This window comes from Nyctereutes procyonoides, unplaced genomic scaffold (assembly GCF_905146905.1).
Source record: "Nyctereutes procyonoides isolate TBG_1078 unplaced genomic scaffold, NYPRO_anot_genome, whole genome shotgun sequence".
NCBI lineage: Eukaryota > Metazoa > Chordata > Mammalia > Carnivora > Canidae > Nyctereutes > Nyctereutes procyonoides.
Window position 1 is genome coordinate 5851749 of NW_026575124.1, and position 19977 is coordinate 5871725.

General features: G+C 38.0%; 1 protein-coding gene across 1 annotated transcript; it reads left to right on the plus strand.

Moving 5' to 3' along the window:
- Positions 1-16368: 16368 nt before the first annotated feature.
- LOC129517218 (olfactory receptor 10A7) lies at positions 16369-17316 on the plus strand. Its single transcript, XM_055336879.1, has one exon. It carries the CDS (start codon positions 16369-16371, stop codon positions 17314-17316), a length of 948 nt encoding a protein of 315 aa, XP_055192854.1.
- The last annotated feature ends 2661 nt before the right edge of the window (positions 17317-19977 follow it).

The window sequence follows — 19977 nt, forward strand, 5'->3', positions numbered from 1 at the left end:
GCAGGGAGTATTTGAAAATGAGAGATCAGAGCCGGGGTTGGGGGATGCACCTGTCAGGTACAGGTGAGCGCCTCGGGCACAACTAGGAGGCCGCTGGGAAGGGGAAGGCTCTGCTGCTGCGGGTCCGCTCGGCCTCCAGGCTCGCCCCTCTTCTGACCCTTCCCTCCGGCTCACCACGGCATCCCTTGCACAACCACGACCACCCGCCACAGGGCAGAGCACACGTTCACGCTGTTCACACACGGGCCACACGTAGGGCTGGTCAGCTTCTACTTGCAGTCATGTCTCATTTCTGGCTGAAAATGCCCCGCCGAATCCTTTCCAGTTGTGATTCGATTGATAAACCTCCAGGCTCTGATCATCATAATTCTAAAACTTAGGACCTGGGTGATAAAGTGACTACGGTGACAAGTCTGAGCAAAAGAGTGTATTGTGTGTTTAGTACAAAGGAAGACAGGAAAATGGGGGAGAAAGACGTTCACAATTTTAACTCTTTTTAAAAAAAGTAGGAAACAACTGGCCTGACAGTGCCACATTTTTATCATCTGCCCAGAAACACACACACACACACACACACACACACACACATTATATAATCTTTTTTTCCCAAAATAGTGAATGGAAGGTAACTGGGAGGACCAGTGACTGATGATGTAAGTGTCAGTTTTTCTCACATCCTGCAACGTGAAGTGAATTCTTGGTGGTTAAATATAGCGGCTTCGCCTTCTGTCCCCTCGATGTGTTTCCTTACTTCTTGGCCTTTCTTGAACATCAATGGTAAGAGTAACGGAGAATTGCTCTTAGAGAAGAGTAGGATTGAATAATCAAAATAACTATTAAAACAAGAAAACCCCATTGCTCAGTATGTGAAAGCCGAAACTAAGTATTTATGTCCACAGGGCCTAACTTACTTCACAATGCTATTTTAATTCATTGATTTACCGGAGCTTGAGAAGCCAGAGCATGTGGAACAGTAAACGACGCCTGGAAGTAGACTCACAAACACAGTAAAATGTCTTGCAGAAAAATCAATTTCTGGGTGCAGAAGAATGTCTTAAAATTATTTACAATACAGTGATTTTCATAAAAGCTTATCAATTATTAATAAAGTTAACAGGAAGTATTAACAAAATGCCATATTATTGTATGGCTACTCAGTGTCGGGACATGAGCCAGGTGATTTTTAATAAGGTTTTACCCATTTAACCACCACAAACTATAAACACTACCAAAAAAGAGATAATTTGTTCTTTTGTTATTGCATTATGATAAACATAGTAACGGGTGCAGTGTGTTCACATGGAGTTCCATTGGCAAAAATCTCAATCCCATTTATGTTTATCATAAGGGGGTGTTTTGTCCTGGGAGACATAGGAAGGAGTATTCGAGTCCCTCTAGCCAATGAGCCTGCGACCTAAAACAGTAGTGGAAGGGTCCACGAGGGGCCTGAGAGTATCCTTCAGCCTGCTAAAAAGGTGGATTTTGTTTTTATTTTTAACATAACTGGGGTATTTAAACCTAAATACTAACCAAGTGGTGTCACATTGCCTTGTATAAAACATTATAAAATATTTATAATGGTGGATGCTCTGATAAACAAACATAAATAATGGCTTCTTGCCTGTTTTGTTTTCCACTCATAGCACTAAGTGGATGCACATACAGAAAGAAATAGTAAAAATGACTAATTATATTCAGTTTAAGTAACGGGCCCTTGGAAATGTTTCTTTGGGTGATCGTGTGTTTGGGTCGCCTCACTTCTCCAAAGCTGCTATAAGAAACCAGCATGTGTTAAAGGTTATTTAATCTCTTAAGGAAGTCTTCTTCTTCATTATTTGGGGGCCAAAAATATAACAGTTAATTAGAATAAAGTGCAGTCCCCGGGGGGCCGGGGGGGGCGGTGACCAGGTGGGGACGGGATCAGGGAAGCTCCAGCTGGCGCTCCGGCTGGTTTCCACCTCCTGGGGCTCGTCTGCGGAGGCGGCGGGAGGACAGAGAATGCTGAAGGGCAGCCCAGGGCCTTCCTGGGGTCCCTGCCCTATATGTGAACCAGACATGTGGGTTCCTTCTGCTAAATCTCTTTATTTTTGCATATTTTTATTGCAGTTGTACTTGCGCACACAGAGTAGGACGCCCAGCGCTCATCCCACCTCGAGCCCCCCTCGCGCCCCTTTATTCCTCCTGACTTGGGGTGCTGGGTCTTAGGCATATTCAGGGAAATTTAAAGAAAACAACGGCATCAAGTTGCACAGGGATTCTGTTGTCACCTTGCTGACACTAACGGTGCACACAGGGTGGGCTGTCAGTTCTGCGGGAGGCCCTCCAGTGTAAAGGGGTATGGAAAAAAAGGGGGTAAACTCTTGGAAAACGTGAATGTGTAGAGTGGAACATAAAGGAGCTATATTCAGGTTCTGGGTTTTGCACACTTTTTCTTAAAGCCACTCTTAAGGGTTTGAAAGGGACTCTGTGTCCAGACATTCATCTATTTTCCTACCTATTTACTCATTTAGATTTGAAAAGAATAAGCCAAGGATTAGCAGCTAAAATCCATGAAAACCAAAACCAACAGAATATCCTTTCCACACCCACAGTGTGATTTTTACAGGAAATTAGGAAGACGAGAACGTGCGCATTCATCAGGTGAATTTTCTTTTTCCTTGGGCTTCTAGACCTTCTAGGATTCCAAGCTGGTGATGGAATAGGCAGCATTTTTATTCTGACTGCAGACCAGAGGGCTTGCATTCGCTTACAGCTTAGTTAGATTTTTCTCGAGAGGAATTTCTTCAGAAATAACAACAACAAACATTCAATATAAATTTGCTTTTCGTTTTTTGAACACATTTTCCACAGACGATCTACTGCTGCTAGTTACATCAATTTAAGTTTCAATGCATGAAACAAGAAGCCTCCAGTGGATTTGCATCATGAAACTGAAATAATTATTGGATTTACGAATATTTGCTGGAGTAATCCTCTTTAAGCTCAAACAGACTCTTCAGGTCTTTGTGACAAAGGAGGCTCCATGAACACCACAGAGGGTTTTCACTTCATCTATTATTGATGTTTAAATTAACATAAATAAATAGGCTCAATCAGGAAATTCCAAATTTTTAATGTTTTGTTACTGGCTTATTTCACTTAGCATAATGCCCTCCAGGCCCACCCATGTTTCCTTCTTTTCTATGGCTAAATAATGTCTCTCTTTGACGTTGGTCTTCGTGATGATTCTTTGGATATGACACTGAATGCACAGGCAAGAAAAGCAAAAATAAACAAGTGGGACTACATCGGGTAAAAAAAGTTTCTGCACAGGGACGCCTGGGTAGTTGGGACGCCCGGGTGGCTCAGCGGTTAAGCGTCTGCCTTCAGCCCAGGGCATGATCCTGGAGACCCAGGATCGAGTCCCACATCGGGCTCCCTGCATGGAGCCTGCTTCTCCCTCTCCCTCTGCCTCTCTTTCTGTGTGTCTCTCATGAGTAAATAAATAAATAAAATATTTTTAAAAAATTTAAAAAAATAAAAAGTTTCTGCACAACAAAGCAAAGACAGCTAAGAGCATGAACCAGACCGAAGTTGTTTATAAGTAAATAGAAATGAAGAGGTGAGAAAACCCAGTGGGAGCAACATGTTCCAGAAGTTTGGCCATGAAACGGAAGAGAAAGATAGGGGGATACCTAGAGAAAAACAAAGGGCGGGTAAGATTGTTTATTATTGTTATTCATTGTATTTTTAAGATGGAAAATCATGAGCCTCTTTGTAAAGTAAAGGAACCATCCGAAATAAAGCTCTTCCGCCCTCATTTTGGAAATAAAATGGTATAACTTTTAACTTTTGAAGTATTAGAAAACTATGAACATCTCAAGGTAGAATAGTTGCAAACACATTTATCATAGTGAGATCCAAACTTCTAGTGCTTACAATGTTTGATTCGAGATAAAGATTAACGTACCACTTCCAACAAGATTAAGATGAAGCCGAGTGCAGGGGAATGAAAGTGGACCACTTTCTTACGCCACAAGTAAATAAATTAAAAAATGCATGAAAGACCTAAATGTGAGACAGGAACCATCAAAATCTTAGAGGAGAACACAGGCAGCCACCTCTGGGGCCTCGGCTGCAGCAATCCTGAGGGAAGGGAAGCCAAAAGGAAAAAAAGCTATTGGGACTTCATCAAAATAAAAAGTTTCTGCACAGCAAAAGAAACAAACAACTAAAAGGCAACCTTTGGAATGGGAGAAGATATTTGCAAATGACGTATCAGATAAAGGGTTTGTGTCCAAGATCTAGAAGGAACTTATCAAACTTGACACCCCAGAAATGAATAACCCAGTTAAGATAATCTTATAATAATAATAATCTTTTAATTTTTTCTTTCTTTTAATAATAATAATAATAATAATAATAATGACGATGATGATAATTGGCCATAATTGTAGCTAATATTTTGTGTTTACCATTGGTAGATACGTCTGACAGTTCATATATATTGCCTCATTTAATTTTTATGACCACTCTCTAAAAGAGTTAGTATTGGAATCCCCATTACAGGCTTCTTGGAAACTCAAAAACAGACATATTAAATAATTCCCCGAGGTATTATGGGTACAAAGGTATGGAGTTGGGCTTTGAGGTCAGACAGCCCCACTTAATACCAACATATATAATATTTTTCCTTTCCTTTAATTGCCCTCTTCTGTAAATTGTGCTGAAATAGATGGTAGAAATTGTGCAAATAAACATTATTTGGTTGGGAGAAAAGGAAATGAAATATCTAGAGATCTTTCTTTAAAGAGTGTCCTCACTCATTCTGGTTATTCTTTTCATCTTCAAAGAACTATTTGAATGACTAAAATTTAAAAAATACAACAAATCAAATGGTGCTGAGAATGTAAAAAAAATGGAATTCTTACAAATTTATAACCGTTGCAGAATAATTTGATAGTTTTTGGTAAGTTTAAACATACTTGTGACCCTTTTATACAGAAATTCTACTCTTAGATGTTTACCCAAGAAGAATGAAAATAACGTAAAATACACAGCACACAACAAGAAATGTACGTGGATGTGTATAGAAGCTGTGGTCATCACGGTCTAACCTGGAAACGCGCCCAAAGCTCTTTAACACGCAAATAGACAGATTTTGGTTACTCATATGAGACCACTAAAAACGGAAGGAGCGACCGACTCCGCTGTGACAGACACCCAGCTGAGAGCAAGCACACCGACTCCAAGTCCCAGGCACCACCCGACTCCATCTACTGGGACTTTTATTTATTTTATTTTATTTTATTTTATTTTATTTTATTTTATTTTATTTTATTTTTTTATATAAATTTATTTTTTATTGGTGTTCAATTTGCCAACATACAGAATAACACCCAGTGCTGGGACTTTTAGAGCAGGGAGCGAACATCTATGGGGACAGAAATCAGAGAGTGGTCGCCTTCGGGGAGGGAAGCGGACTATGAAAGCCATGAAGAAACTGGAAGAATTCGGTGTTTGTGTGTGTGTGTGTGTGTGTGTGTGTGTGTGAGTAATTACATAAGATTGTTAAAAAAATCACTGAACTGAAAAACCTGAGTTCTGTACCTTATATTCTTTGCTGACCTGTGTGCACCATGAGGCACAGCTACGGCCGCAGGTGACCCGCGGAGACGTGGTGGCCTTGGCTCCAGGCCCCTGCAGGGAGGTGGATGCTGCAACAGAGTGAGGCCCGCGAATCTTTGGTGTCCCAGTGCTTACAAAAGTTCTGATTACACTATATTGTAGTCCACAAGGTGTGCAATAACATTATTTCTAAAAACAATGCCCACCTCTTAATCAAAAAAATACTTTGCTGCTAAAATATATTAACCATAATCCGAACTTTCAGCAAGTGGTCACAGATCACCATAGCAGTAATGATGAAAAAAAATGTAAAATATTTTAAGAATTACTGAAAATGTGATACAGAGAAATAAAGGAGCAAATGCTGTTGGAAAAATGACGCTGACAGACTTGCTCAAGGCAGGGTTACCACAACCTTCAATTTGTAAACAAAAAACAAAAAGCCCGGGGATGCTCAGGTGGCTCAGAGGTTGAGCATCTGCCTTGGGCCCAGGGTGTGACCCCGGGGTCCTGGGATCGAGTCCGACGTCGGGCTCCCTGCATGGAGCCTGCTTCTCCCTCTGCCTGTGTCTCCGCCTCTCTCTGTGTGTCTCATGAATAAGAAAATAAATAAATAATAAAATCTTTTCTAAAAAATGCAAGGGCACTTGAGTGGCTCAGTCGGTTAAGCATCTGACTCTTGATTTTGGCTCTGATCATGATCTCAGGGTTGTGGGGCTGACCCCCACATCAGGCTGCATGCTGGGTATGAGGCCTGTTTAACATTTTCTCTCTCCCTCTCCCTGCTTCCTGCTCACTCGCTCTAAAAAAATAAATAAATAAAAATAATGCAGTATCTGCAAAGTGCAGTAGAGCAAAGTACAGTGATCAATGGAGAGATAAATAATGAAAAGACGAAGTAGCTAGAATTATACTATTTTCTGCAGATATAGTATCCATTTTTCATTCTTTCTAGCCTTTTTAGCTTTTGGTGTTTTTAAACTTACATTATTGCATCACACAGAAAAAAATTCCAGAGTTTCCCTTAAAGCCTTATGATCGCTTTAGTTTAGTTTTGTTTTTTTTAATGTAGATACACTTTCTTGGTGCATCTTGAAAGATGCCTTTTGTAGTAATCCGCCTCCAAAATAGCCCCCAATAATTCTCCTCTCATGCTTTTCAGTCATCACGTAGCTCCTTCTTACATGGCAGAAATGGTATGATCTACAAGTTTGCATAAAAAAAAGGGATGGATATGTTAATTAGTTTGAATATGGTAATTGTTTCACAATGTATATGCATATCAAATCATCAAATCGTACACCTTAAACATATACAATTCTTAATTGTCAAATATACCTCAATAAAAAAAGCTCTTTTTAAAAAATACAAAAATTAAAAAGAAGATATTGGGTCTTGTGCCTTGTTTTTTTTTTTTTTTTTTTTAGATTTTATTTATTTATTCATGAGAGATACAGAGAGAGGCAGAGACACAGGCAGAGGGAGAAGGAGGCTCTATGCAGGGAGCCCAGTGTGGGACTCGACCATGGGACCCCGGGATCAGGGCCTGAGCCAAAGGCAGGTGCTCAACCACTGCACCCCCAGGAGCCCTGCACCGTGCTCTTTAGAATCACTGTTCCCACAGCCAACGTGTCCCGAGAACTCCAAGCAGCCCCATGGGGAGATTCACATGGCAAAGCTGCCAACAGTGGGACCAACAGGATGGCGATGTGTGTCAGCATCAGGAGGCAGGAGGCAGGGGACCAGCCCCAGCCTAGTCTTCAGAGGGCTGCAGTCTTCACCTGTAACCTTTTTCCAGCTTTCCTGAGACATAACGGACATAAACATCGTACAAATAAAGGGTGTGCAGTGTGATGGCTTGATACACACGTAGCTTGTGAAATGATGACTACAGGGTTAGTGAACACCTCCGTCACACACTCCGTTCACATTTTTGTGTGCATGCGGCGAAAACATTTAAGATCTACTCTCAGCAACTTGTTGAGAATGTTTGCATCCATGTTCCTCAGGGATATTGGTCTATAATTCTCCTTTTTGGTGGGGTCTTTGTCTGGTTTTGGAATTAAGGTGACGCTGGCCTCATAGAACGAATTTGCAAGTATTCCATCTCTTTCTCTCTTTCTGAACAGCTTTAGTAGAATATGGTTTCTTCTTTAAACGTTTGATAGAATTCCCCAGGGAAGCCACCTGGCCCTGGACTTTGGTGTCTTGGGAGGTTTTTGATGACTGCTTCCATTTCCTCCCTGGTTATTGGCCTGGTCAGGTTGGCAAATTGAACTCCAATAAATAAATAAATAAATAATAAATAAATAAATAAATCTACTCTCAGCAACTTTCAACTTATTGCTAGCTATAGTCGCCATTAGGTCTCCAGAACTTATTCACCTTATACCTGGAAGCTCACACCGTTTGACTAACGCCTTCCCTCCCCACCCAGCCCTGCCTCTGCCCCTGGCAACCACCAGGCTACTCTGTTTCCTTGAGCTCAGTTTCCTGAGATCCCACATACCAGCGAGGGCATATCTGAGTGCAACCTAATGAATGTCTCAGCCAAAACCTCTCAGATAAACTGAAATTCAAAAACCATGGGAATTGTGAAGTAATCAATGTTTATTATTGTTGTAAGTATTGAGTTAGTTTGCGACATGGTAATAGAGAATTATAATCAATAGATTGCTGAGAGTTTTTATAAAGAATGACTGTGAAATACAGTCAAACTCTTTGTATTCACCTAACAAAAAGATCACGTGATTTTCTGTTTTTATCTCTTAAAATGGTAAATTATATTGACTGCTTTTCTAATGTCAAATTTGATCATTATATGTCATCATTTTCATGCATTACTGAATTATTTCTCCTGATACCTAATTTTGGGTTTTTACACTGATGTTCAATGATAAAATTGGTAATACCCCTTCCTACTAGAGAATTTATTGCAATTAGGTGTCAATAGTGATTCGATTATACAATAATTTTGGAATATTAACATCTCTTCTGTTATTTACACACAAAAACAGTTTGTGAAAGACTTGATTGTGTGTATGTATTAGTTTTCAATTGTTTGGTAGAATTTTCTGGTGAAGACATCTGGTTCTGTAATTTGAAGGGGAAGTCTTTAGACTACTGATTCATTTTTTTTTTCTTAAAGATTTATTATTTGTTTGTTTTATTTATTTATTTATTTATTTAAGAGAGACAGAGAGAGAGACCGAGCACCGGAAGGGAGGGGCAGAAGGAGAGGGAGAAACACCTCCCTGCCGAGCAGGGAGCCCAGCACCGGGCTTGATTCCAGGACCCCGGGGTCATGACTCAAGCCGAAGGCAAATGCTTAACTGACTGAACCACCTGATTCATTCTTTAAAAATTGTTTGTCTGGTCCAGTTATCTATTTCTTCTGGAATCAGCCCCAGAAAATTATATTTTTTCCTTAGGGTTTTAAAATTTTATTCATCTACATTGTTATGTTTATTTGATGTTTATTCTTCTTTTACTGGATTACCTGAAGGGAGATACCACTTATTTATTATTTATTTTTGTAATGTATTATTCATTATTTATTTGTGTGATGTATTATTCATTATGCTTTTTAGAATATTATTCAGTTTATTTTCTGAGTATATCTTGACAGAGTACTACCAAATTTTAATTCTTTTCCAAGAATCGCTGTTGGCTCCACTAATACGCTCCTCTGTACATATATTTTGTTTCATTAATCTCTGATGTTTTCTTTGTAGGTTATTTCCTTCCATTTTCATTTGGTTTAATTTGCTAGTTTTCTTTTTAATTCTAGGGATGAATAGTTAAGTCATTATTTTTTGATGTTATTAAAAATAATTCTCAATGCACTTTAATTAGAAATTTTATGAATTCTGGATTACTTTTTGACAAATCAATATGTCAGGAAGAATAATGGCTCCCCAAAGATGTCCATACTCTAATACTCAAAATCTGTGAATATGTTACCTTATATGGAAAAAAGTCATTTTGTAGGTATAAAAATGCTAGAGACTTTAAGATGGAGAGATTATTCTGAGCAATCTGAGTTAGCTCAATCTAATCATGCGAATCCTTAGAAATGACTCTTGGAATGCTACTCTTGCTACTCGTGATCTCAGGTTCATGAGTTCAAATCCCAGGTTGGGAGGAGTTTACTTAAAAAAATAAAGCATGTATGTCAACTATACTCAAATTAAAAAAAAAAAGTAAAAGATATATTCCTCAGTTTAAAGCACACAAATAGTATTTTACACACCTTTAGTGTTTACATAAGTTTCACATTTACACAGCACTTTTAGATGAGCTTGTGTTTGTCATCCTTTAAGAGCTTGATATTCTCTGAATTGAGTCATACATTAAAATCTGAAATCGAAATCTTTTTTAAAAGGTTTTATTTATTTATTTATTTATTTATTTGAGACACACAAAGAGAGGCAGAGACACAGGCAGAGGGAGAAGCAGGCTCCATGCAGGGAGCCCGATGTGGGACTTGATCCCGTGTCTCCAGGATCACACCCTGAGCCAAAGGCAGTCAACCGCTGAGCCACCCAAGCGTCCTTGAAATTGAAATCTATGTATCAAACCCTAGACAAAAGTAAGGTCATATTTTAACTTTATTTAAGAGGTACTAGACACTCTTTCTTGTTCACATATCTTCATTCTTCACACTTTCAAAATGAATTTCATCAAATGAGAATTACTATGTAATTTTTTGAAATGGGAATCTGTGTCTAACTTTCAAACTCTTAGCACAGTGCCTGCCACTTCATAGGTGAACAAAAAAATCTATAGGAAAAAAAATCATTGATTTGTTTTCAGGCAAATTACTGGAAAAATTTTGGTCAAAATAGTATGATGAACTATCCACAAGATGGCAGTAGTATATACTCAGGGAATGCAGTGTACAATGTGACTTTAGAAATTGGTAAGAAGTTGAACTATTGTAGAGTGGCATTTGGACACATACGATGAGCTTACATAGTGTATTTTTCCTGAATTTTGTTTGTGTTGAGACAGTGTTACTCATTTAGGAACAGATAATTTAGAAATAATTCCATTGAAATTCACCATATGGTTGGACAAGCTGATTTTCAGTTTTCTTATTGAGATCTTATAAAATATTTTTATTTATTTATTTATTTATTTATTTATTTATTTATTTATTTATTTATAAGAGGGGCTCCTGGGTGGCTCAGTGGGTTAAGCATCCAATTCTTGACTTTGGCTCAGGTCATGATCTCAGGGTCATGCTCAGCATGGTGCCCCTTCCTTTTTCTCTCCCTAACTGTCTCTCAAATAAATAAATAAATCATTAAAATATAATAAGATGTGGTCTATTTATACAATGGAATATTATTCACCCATCAGAAAGAATGAATACCTACCATGTGGATGGAACTGGAGGGTATTATGCTGAGTGAAGTAAGTCAATCATAGAAAGACAACTATCATATATGGTTTCACTCGTATGTGGAATATAAGAAATAGTGAAAGGGACAATAAAAGGGGGAAACTAAGTGGGAAAAATTAGAGAGGAAGACAAACCATGAGAGACTCCTAACTCCGGGAAACAAAGGATTGCAGAAGGGGAGGTAGGTGGGAGGATAGGGTAACTGAGTGATGGGCATTAAGGAGGGCATGTGATGAGATGAGCACTGGGTGTTATACTATATTTGGCAAATTGAATTTAAATAAAATTAAATTTAAAACTAACTAAATAAATAACATTAAAAAAAAACAAAAGCCTGATGCATGAATTTAGTAATGCACCATTTTCCACTGATTTTCTTAGCCAACTTCTAACTATATCCTTTATATGATGCATGGTTACTTATTTGGTACAGGTATGAATTAAGATAGATCAAATACAAGACAAATATCATATTATTTCAGTCATATGTGGAATTTAAGAAAAAAAGAACAAATGAACATAGGGGAAGGGAAAGAAAAATAAAATAAGACAAAATCAGAGAGGGAGAGAGACCATAATAGACTCTTCCTTATAGGAAACAAACCGTAGGTTGTTGGAGGGGAGGTGAATGGAGGATGGGGTGACTGGGGGATGGGCTTTAAGGAGGTCCTTGATAATGAGCACTGGGTGTTATATGTAACTGATGAATCACTAAATTCTATCCCTGAAACCAAAAAAAAAATGTTTAATAAATATTTCATATTGATAATGAAGTCTTAGAAATTCTAAGGATAAAACATTCCTGGTATTGAAAAAAAGAAGAAGACTTACTTACTTCTTTATTGCATTAACCATGTTAGAGACTACAAGCTACTGCTTCCATGGAACAGTATGTGAATCTTGGTACTGTTTACAATGTTCTTCTATTAAAATAAACCAACAGCCAAACTATTTTTTTAACAGCTAAGCTATTTAGAATTTAAGACAATAAAATACATGCTGATTATTAGCTTAACTTGATGTGTTTAATCATTTGAAAAAGATTATTAGGAAAATTTATGTTTAAAATAAGATTTAAAAATGAAATAAAAATTGAAATTTAAAAAGTATGCAAGTTTTAAGGACATGGTATAAATATCTTTTATCAGTATTAGACCAAAATCTATTCCACAAAAAATACAAAAATTTTATGGGGAAAATTAAAATCCTGTTCCTCACATAGTCTTGGCATATTAATAATTATAATCCTGAGGGATTTGACCAGTGTGCCCAACAGACCCACCACAAATTTTCTATTATTGAGAAATACATATTGAATTGCAGTCATTATAATGTAAAGAAAATATAAACAGTTCCATGAAAATTCTGTATTCTCCCCTATGAGATAAAAGGATTGTTTTAACAGTAGTTCCTTCTAATGTCCCTGGGATCGTTTCCCCAAGGCCAGTCGCATTTTAAATATTACCACTAAAATATATCAACCATTTAGTGCCAATGCAAAGTAGGTTAGTCTGCCTAAGGTAATTGCTTAATTTTTTTAAAGATTTTATTTATTTACGAGAGAGAGAGAGAGAGAGAGAGAGAGAGAAGCAGACTCCCTTTTGAACAGAGAGCCCTACATGGGGCTCAATCCCAGGACCCCGAGATCGTGACCTAAGCTGAAGGCAGGTACTTAACTGACTGAGCCACCCTGGCACTCTCGTATTTGCTGAATTCTGAAGATTTGAACTAGTCAACAGAATTACTTATCTTTAAAAATATCATTGTTTCTAATTAAAGAAGAAATATGGGGTTTTATTTGGTAAGATACATCACAATATTCTTTATGGCTTATTTCATTCCCAATTTTTAAGAAAAAAAGCTAGTTTTTCTGGATATCTGTGTGTAATAAAAAACATTTTAAGAAAAGTAAATATAGGACTTTATTTTTGGAAAAAGGAGTGAGTTTATGCTTTATTAAAGTAAAGAAAACAAAAAGTAATTGGGCCTTTGTTTTCTCTAGGCTATAGAATGCTAAAGAAAAGAGCATTTTTTTTTTACTGTTTTTATTTATTTATTCATGAGAGACAGAGAGAGAGAGGCAGAGACCCAGGCAGAGGACAAGCAGGCTCCATGCAGGGATCCTGACATGGGACTTGATGCCGGGACCCTGGGGTCATGCCCTGGGCTGAAGGCGGCGCTAAACCACTGAGCCCCCCAGGCTGCCCAAGAAAAGAGTATTTAGGAAAAAATGAGAGTTGTGTACTGAAGTAATGCATTGGATTAGAACCATACAAAGTATTTCAGTTTACAGATTTATTTTGTGTTGTGCTGTTCCAGTTAGAGAAATTTAATAATGGTAAGAGTGTTGGCTTGTATTCCAAATACTGATGATGTAATTGCATTGATTCGTAATTAACTTTTTTTTAAAAAGAAAACATGTATTTGTGAGAAAGCTGGCCAGAAGGAAAGGTAAAGCCTATTTCTTCAGAAACACTTAAAGTTGACCTGCTTAGTAAGTGAAGCAGCTCTTTAGCCTCATTAGACAGAGCCAACTACATTAGTAGACATAAGGAAGTGGCATTAAATTATCAAAATGCCACACAGCAAGTAAAATAGTATATTCTCTAGAGCTACATAGTAATCATGGCAACTCAGTCACTGTTTGCAAATTAAAGAAAACAGATATTCATATAAATCGGGGGTAGTGACTGAAATCATTGCTGATGGATCTTTTTTTTTTAAGAGGATATATGCAATGTAATGTGCCCAGGCAAGGTACATTAATTATCAAGAAATCAAGAAACTGACAATTTTCTTGGACAGCTTGTACACTGTAGACCCTGACCTCTCAAGTTTAGCCAATCTAGCCTTGCTCTCTGCCGTATCAGTATTAGAATTCTGAGAGACAGTGATGGTGTGGGTCCTTTAGGCTTACACTAAATATCATAACATAATAAATATAAATGAATGAATATCATGAAATAGTGATACCTTCATCAACTCAAATTCTTTTTTTTTTTCTCAAGACAAAAAAGTGGAGTATTTTTATAGCCATAACAAGTCTAGAGTGGTTACAAAACACTGGTGAGCATGGTAATACAAGTTTTTTTTAGTTTTGCTAAATGTGCCAGCAATAATGTTGTTGCTATTACTGAGGATGAGCATGGTATTGAAGTAGGTTTTGCAATTATGGTGAGAGAGTAATGGGCACAGTCACTGTAACATCTGTTACCTATTGTCCTGGGACTTCTAGAGGAATGGATAGCTGTCAGGTCACCAGAGCTCCTTTCCTTATGCTATTGAGGAATTGGCCCAGAACTTACAGAAAGCAAAAAACGCAGGTGAGATACTATCAAAGGTACATATGTTTGGGGTGGAATTAAAACAGAATTCTTTGATTGAGCTACTTGTTTCAGAATGGACCTATAGGCTCTGAGTTCCCCACACCTTCCTCAGGGAGGGGAAACCCATTTTAAAGACAATTTTATTCTAAAATGAAGTAGTTAAACTTTCTTCTACATTAAACTTGAAATATGTATTGTGAACTAATAGGTCCAATATTCACCTAACTCCAATATTTGAAAAAAAAAAAAAGAAAGAAACATTGCTCATCTCAGCTTCCATGTAGCATCATGAATAACTGTTTTTCATGGGATGACTAATGTTTGATATGCTATTGCCAAGTAAAATTTGTACAGAAAGTATTTTTATAATTCTTCTTTCAGCCAAAATATTTTACTCTAAATAAGATATAATGCTTGAGTTCAAAATAATTGAGTCGGTACTTTGACACCTAGATTTTTAGTGGACATACGATAGTGACTGAGTCTCACTTCTGACCATGCAGTTTTGGAAGTGATTGACCACTGTTGAGAGTTCGGCTAAACCACTTCATAAAGCTGCTGACTTGGCATCCATCTGGGGTAGCCACGATGCCTGAGGGACCTTGAGCCGACATTAACCCTTCCTTCAAGTGTACATCCTGGGCAACAGCCCATTGAGTCACAAGTAAATGTAAGTTCTGGCTACAAACACCACCCCCCATGGGCCTTGTGATGAATAATAGGCTCCCTTATCTTCCAGGTCCTTCTTCTACACCCTTAGCTAAAACTACTGGGAAGCATATAGAAATCCTGTTCTTTTTGGCTTAAATTGACCAATCTGGCATCAGCCAGGGAACTCCGAAGTATTCCACCCTTGGGCCCTAATAAAAGCATGTGCCGTCAGCACCTATTCCAGTCCCTCTGCCTGCCCTGCGTGTTGACTTCCCCATGTGGTCTTGAGTGGACTGTGTTCTCCTCCACATCCAGTGAGTAATAAACTCTGTTTTGCTCTCCCTTGTGGTCTTTTGCTGAATCATGTCCAACATCCTGCACTCCATCATTACTTGGTAAATGATAATTGATCAAAGTCACAGCTCAGTGGGAGGCAGGACTGTTTTGACGGATGAGGACTGAAATGAGTGTTGGAAGGAGGACTTCTCTATTGAATACCATATTCAGTCAGAATATGGTGGGTTTTTTTTACTACTCAGTGATTATGACGTTCAATACAGAAGTCTTCCTTCCAACACTCATTTCCATTCCCATCCATCAAAATAATTCTGCTTCCCACAACTCGAATAATATGACTCTACTATGTGCATAATAAGAAATAGGGGCCCAGTGAAGTCAAATTATGATTCAAGAGACAATATCAAAAATCACATACAACTGATGAATCACTGTACCTCTGAAACAATACATTAAATGTTAATTGATTTTAAATAAAATAAAAAAATTTTAAATCACATAAATTACCAGTCCCATGAAGATTACAGAAAAGCAGCAAAATCAAAAATATATGTTATATTTACTTTTTACTTCTGTTTATTTACTGATCTCATATATATATATGCAGGTGTATGTGTATGTACATAGTGAATGATGATGTGGAACACACTCCATTCAGGAGAAACGTGTCATTAATATTATAAAAGACTAGAAAAATAAAACTAGCCCATAATTTATCTTTTTGTACCCTGGACTTACTTCATATTTTTAAAAAAGTGGTAGATGATTCTATCATAATAATGACCTAAGCTACTTCTTAATGATAATAGCATGCCTCTGATGAAAAATATGAGCTGCAAGTTATGACAACTGACCAGACAAAAACCGCACCTAGGTGATAAGCATTAGTAAGATTCATGCAAAATATTTTTTCCTTAATTGATCTTATTTTACACATTCTTTCTGCTTCAGAGAAATAGAATGGTGAGACACATGAGCACAGAGACACACTTAATGGCCTTTATTGATATTTTTGAAGTTGTTTCTATATTTAAATGGTATCTTTTGATGCACATACTTTTATTCTTACAGGGAAACGATATGATTTGTGAAAATCACACCAGAGTCACTGAATTTGTTCTTCTCGGTTTTACAAATAACCCTGAGATGCAAGTTTCCCTCTTTATTTTGTTCCTCATCATCTATACAGTCACTTTGTTGGGCAATTTCCTTATCATCACAGTTACCACTGTGGATCCTGCTCTTCAAACACCCATGTACTTCTTTCTCCGAAACCTATCACTTCTTGAAGTCTGTTTTACCTTGGTCATGGTGCCGAAGATGCTGGTGGATCTAGTGTCCCTAAGGAAGATCATCTCTTTTGTGGGCTGTGGTATCCAGATGTACTTTTTCTTTTTCTTCGGCAGCTCCGAATGTTTTCTCCTGTCTATGATGGCATATGATCGCTTTGTGGCCATTGGTAACCCTCTCCGTTATTCAGTCATAATGAACAGGTCCCTATGTTTATGGATGGCTGTTGGCTCTTGGATGTCTGGGGTTCCTGTCTCTATGCTACAAACAGCTTGGTTGATGGCCCTTCCTTTCTGTGGACCAAATACCATAGACCATTTTTTTTGTGATGGTCCCCCAGTGCTGAAACTAGTCACTCAAGATACAACCATGTATGAAATGCAAGCACTTGCTTCCACACTACTGTTTATCATGTTTCCCTTTTCCCTCATTTTGGTCTCCTACACCCGCATTATCATAACCATCCTGAAGATGCCCTCTGCTACCGGTCGTCAGAAGGCATTCTCCACTTGTTCATCACACCTCATTGTGGTATCGCTTTTCTATGGAACAGCCAGCTTGACCTACCTGCGACCCAAATCCAACCAGTCCCCAGAGAGCAAGAAGCTAGTGTCATTGTCCTACACTGTCATCACTCCTATGTTAAACCCCATCATCTACAGCCTAAGGAACAATGAAGTGAAGGGGGCGGTCAAGAGGACAGTTACCCGAAAAGTCTTGAAGTTAGATGCATTTTGACTTCTATTGCACAGAATGCTTCTAAACAAAGTAGGGGCAAGAGAACCCACAGACAAAAGCTTAAAAGGAGTGAAAGATTTGCTCTGAGTTTTTGAGTGGCACTTACTGTGAGGAGTAGATCTCAGGGTATCAGTCAGAGTCCCAGCAAAAGATAGATGTTATTCTCAGGATAATTGAGACAATCTTTATGAGGGGAGTGTTTATGAATCGGGGAGTTGGGGGGCAAAGATAGATAATTATCCCACAGCTCATATGACGGAAATTCCACATGTCTTGATCTGAAGAGGCAAGGGGAAGACGTAAGACCTGGAACCTGGACGATGCTACAACTATAAGTAAAAGCCACCCAACAGGGGCTCTGTTCTTTAGTAGAAGAAGGCAGCCACCCCAGCCTTAATTTACTCTGAGTCGCCCGAATCTGCTGATGCCTGTCCCTCATCAAACCAAATCTGAGAGAGAGGGCAAGAATTGCTGTCAAAGCAGTAGATGAAGGTCAGCTTTGTGGGGCACAGATAAGAATAGAAAAGTTATGAAGCATAAATGAAAATATTCACCCACAAGCCCCTATATATTCTGCAATACGATGCAAATATAATCTTGTAATGTGTATTAACTTTTTAATAATTTTTTATTTTTTAAAGATTTATTTATTTATTATTTATTTATTTATTTATTTATTTATTTATTTATTTATTTATTCATGATAGACACAGAGAGAGAGAGAGAGGCAGAGACACAGGCAGAGGGAGAAGCAGGCTCCCTGCAAGTAGCCTGATGTGGGACTCGATCCCGAGACCCCAGGATCGCACCCTGGGCCAAAGGCAGGTGCCAAACCACTGAGCCACCCAGGGATCACTTAAGTAACTTTTTAAAAGATGTATTGAAAAGTGGAGACTTGTAGTTGCCAAGAATTCATGGTGCAGATTCTTTATATGGGTTGCTGTTTTAAATGAGGTTATATAATAAGATTACCTTCGTATTAACTATTTGATGACATGGTTCTGGACTTCTTTGGTTATTGGCTTAATCATCTATTAATTTTTATTTTATTTTTTTTAGGATTATTTGAGAGAGAGAATGGGGGGAAGGGTGAGGGAGAGAGAATCTCAAACAGACTCCACGTTGAGCACAGAGCCAACACAGGGCTCAATCTCATGACCCTGAGATCATGACTTGAGCAAAAACCAAGAATCCTACACTCAACTGACTGAGCCACTCAGGCTCCTCTATTAATTTTTATTAATTAGCTATTACTTCTTAGAATTTAAACAAGAGACACTTGCCACTATAATGAAAGCCACTATAATGAAAGCAAGAGTAGTGATAATAATAACCTACATGATCTATCAAGGCACAGTCTTTCATAAATGGCCTTGCAACAACCCAACAGGTAGATCCTATTATACATTTATTTTTCATAGAAGATGAATTAGGACCAGAAAGTTTAAGTATCTTTACAGGGCAAAGAGTTATTGAGAGGTAACCACAAAAATTCAAATTCATACCTTTCTGCATTTGAAATTCAAATGTTGACTTCTTAAAAATCTCCAGGATATTTTCATCCTGATAAAACACCACTTATATGTGGGAATTTTGCCTTTAAGGCATAAATACCTTAATTCAACTAAGAAGACAAAAGGAAGCCGAGTCAAATGTAATTTGGGTTAATTTCATATTTCCACACTCATAAAGATATATTGGCTTTGAATATGCAATTTATGCCTGATACTCTCTGTTGCTCTAAGTATTCATTAGCCAATGTTTTTCTTAATTGTACAGATTTTTTTTAAATTGTTATTTATTTATGATAGTCACAGAGAGAGAGAGAAAGAGGCAGAGACATAGGCAGAGGGAGAAGGAGGCTCCATGCACCGGGAGCCTGACGTGGGATTCAATCCCGGGTCTCCAGGATCGCGCCCTGGGCCAAAGGCAGGCGCCAAACCGATGCGCCACCCAGGGATCCCCAGATTTTTCTTTAAGCAGAAACTACCCTCCATCATTCTTGTTCAGTATCCCAGAAAAATTTAAAATCATCACAAATTGCAAATTTGTGATGACTTTTAATTTAATTATAATTTCCTGTGGTATGTATCCATTGAGTATAATGGGAGTTTGGGATAGGGAATGTCGGTTCCTTTAAATCTTTCTCCTTCAGTGGCCTTTTAATTGTTTAACCTAACTCACATACTCCAAATTAATGTTGCTAAGTTCAGTGATCATCTGGTAAGACTGTTGCAATAGTTTTTTTTAAAATATTCATTTATTTGAGAGCAATATAGTGCAGTGGGAGGGGTAGAGGGAAAGGGAGAGAATCTCAAGAAGACTCCCCACTAAGAGTGGAGCCCACTCGCAGGTCACCATGCCACCGTCCTTGATCCCACAACACTCAGATCATGACCTGAGCCAAAATCAGGAGTAGACACTTGACTGACTGAGCCATTCAGGTACCCCTGGTTTCTTACTATTTGAATGTGACTCATGAGTAGACTGTGAGATTATAAAATCAGTTTAGTTGTGTATATGTATGTGTTTAATAAGCTAGCATAATAAAATCAAGAATAGATTAACATAACAATTTATGGAAAGAGTTTATGGGAGCATCTGATACATAGTAAACCCTATCTGAGTGTCTCAAGTATTATTGTTAGAATAAGAGAAAAT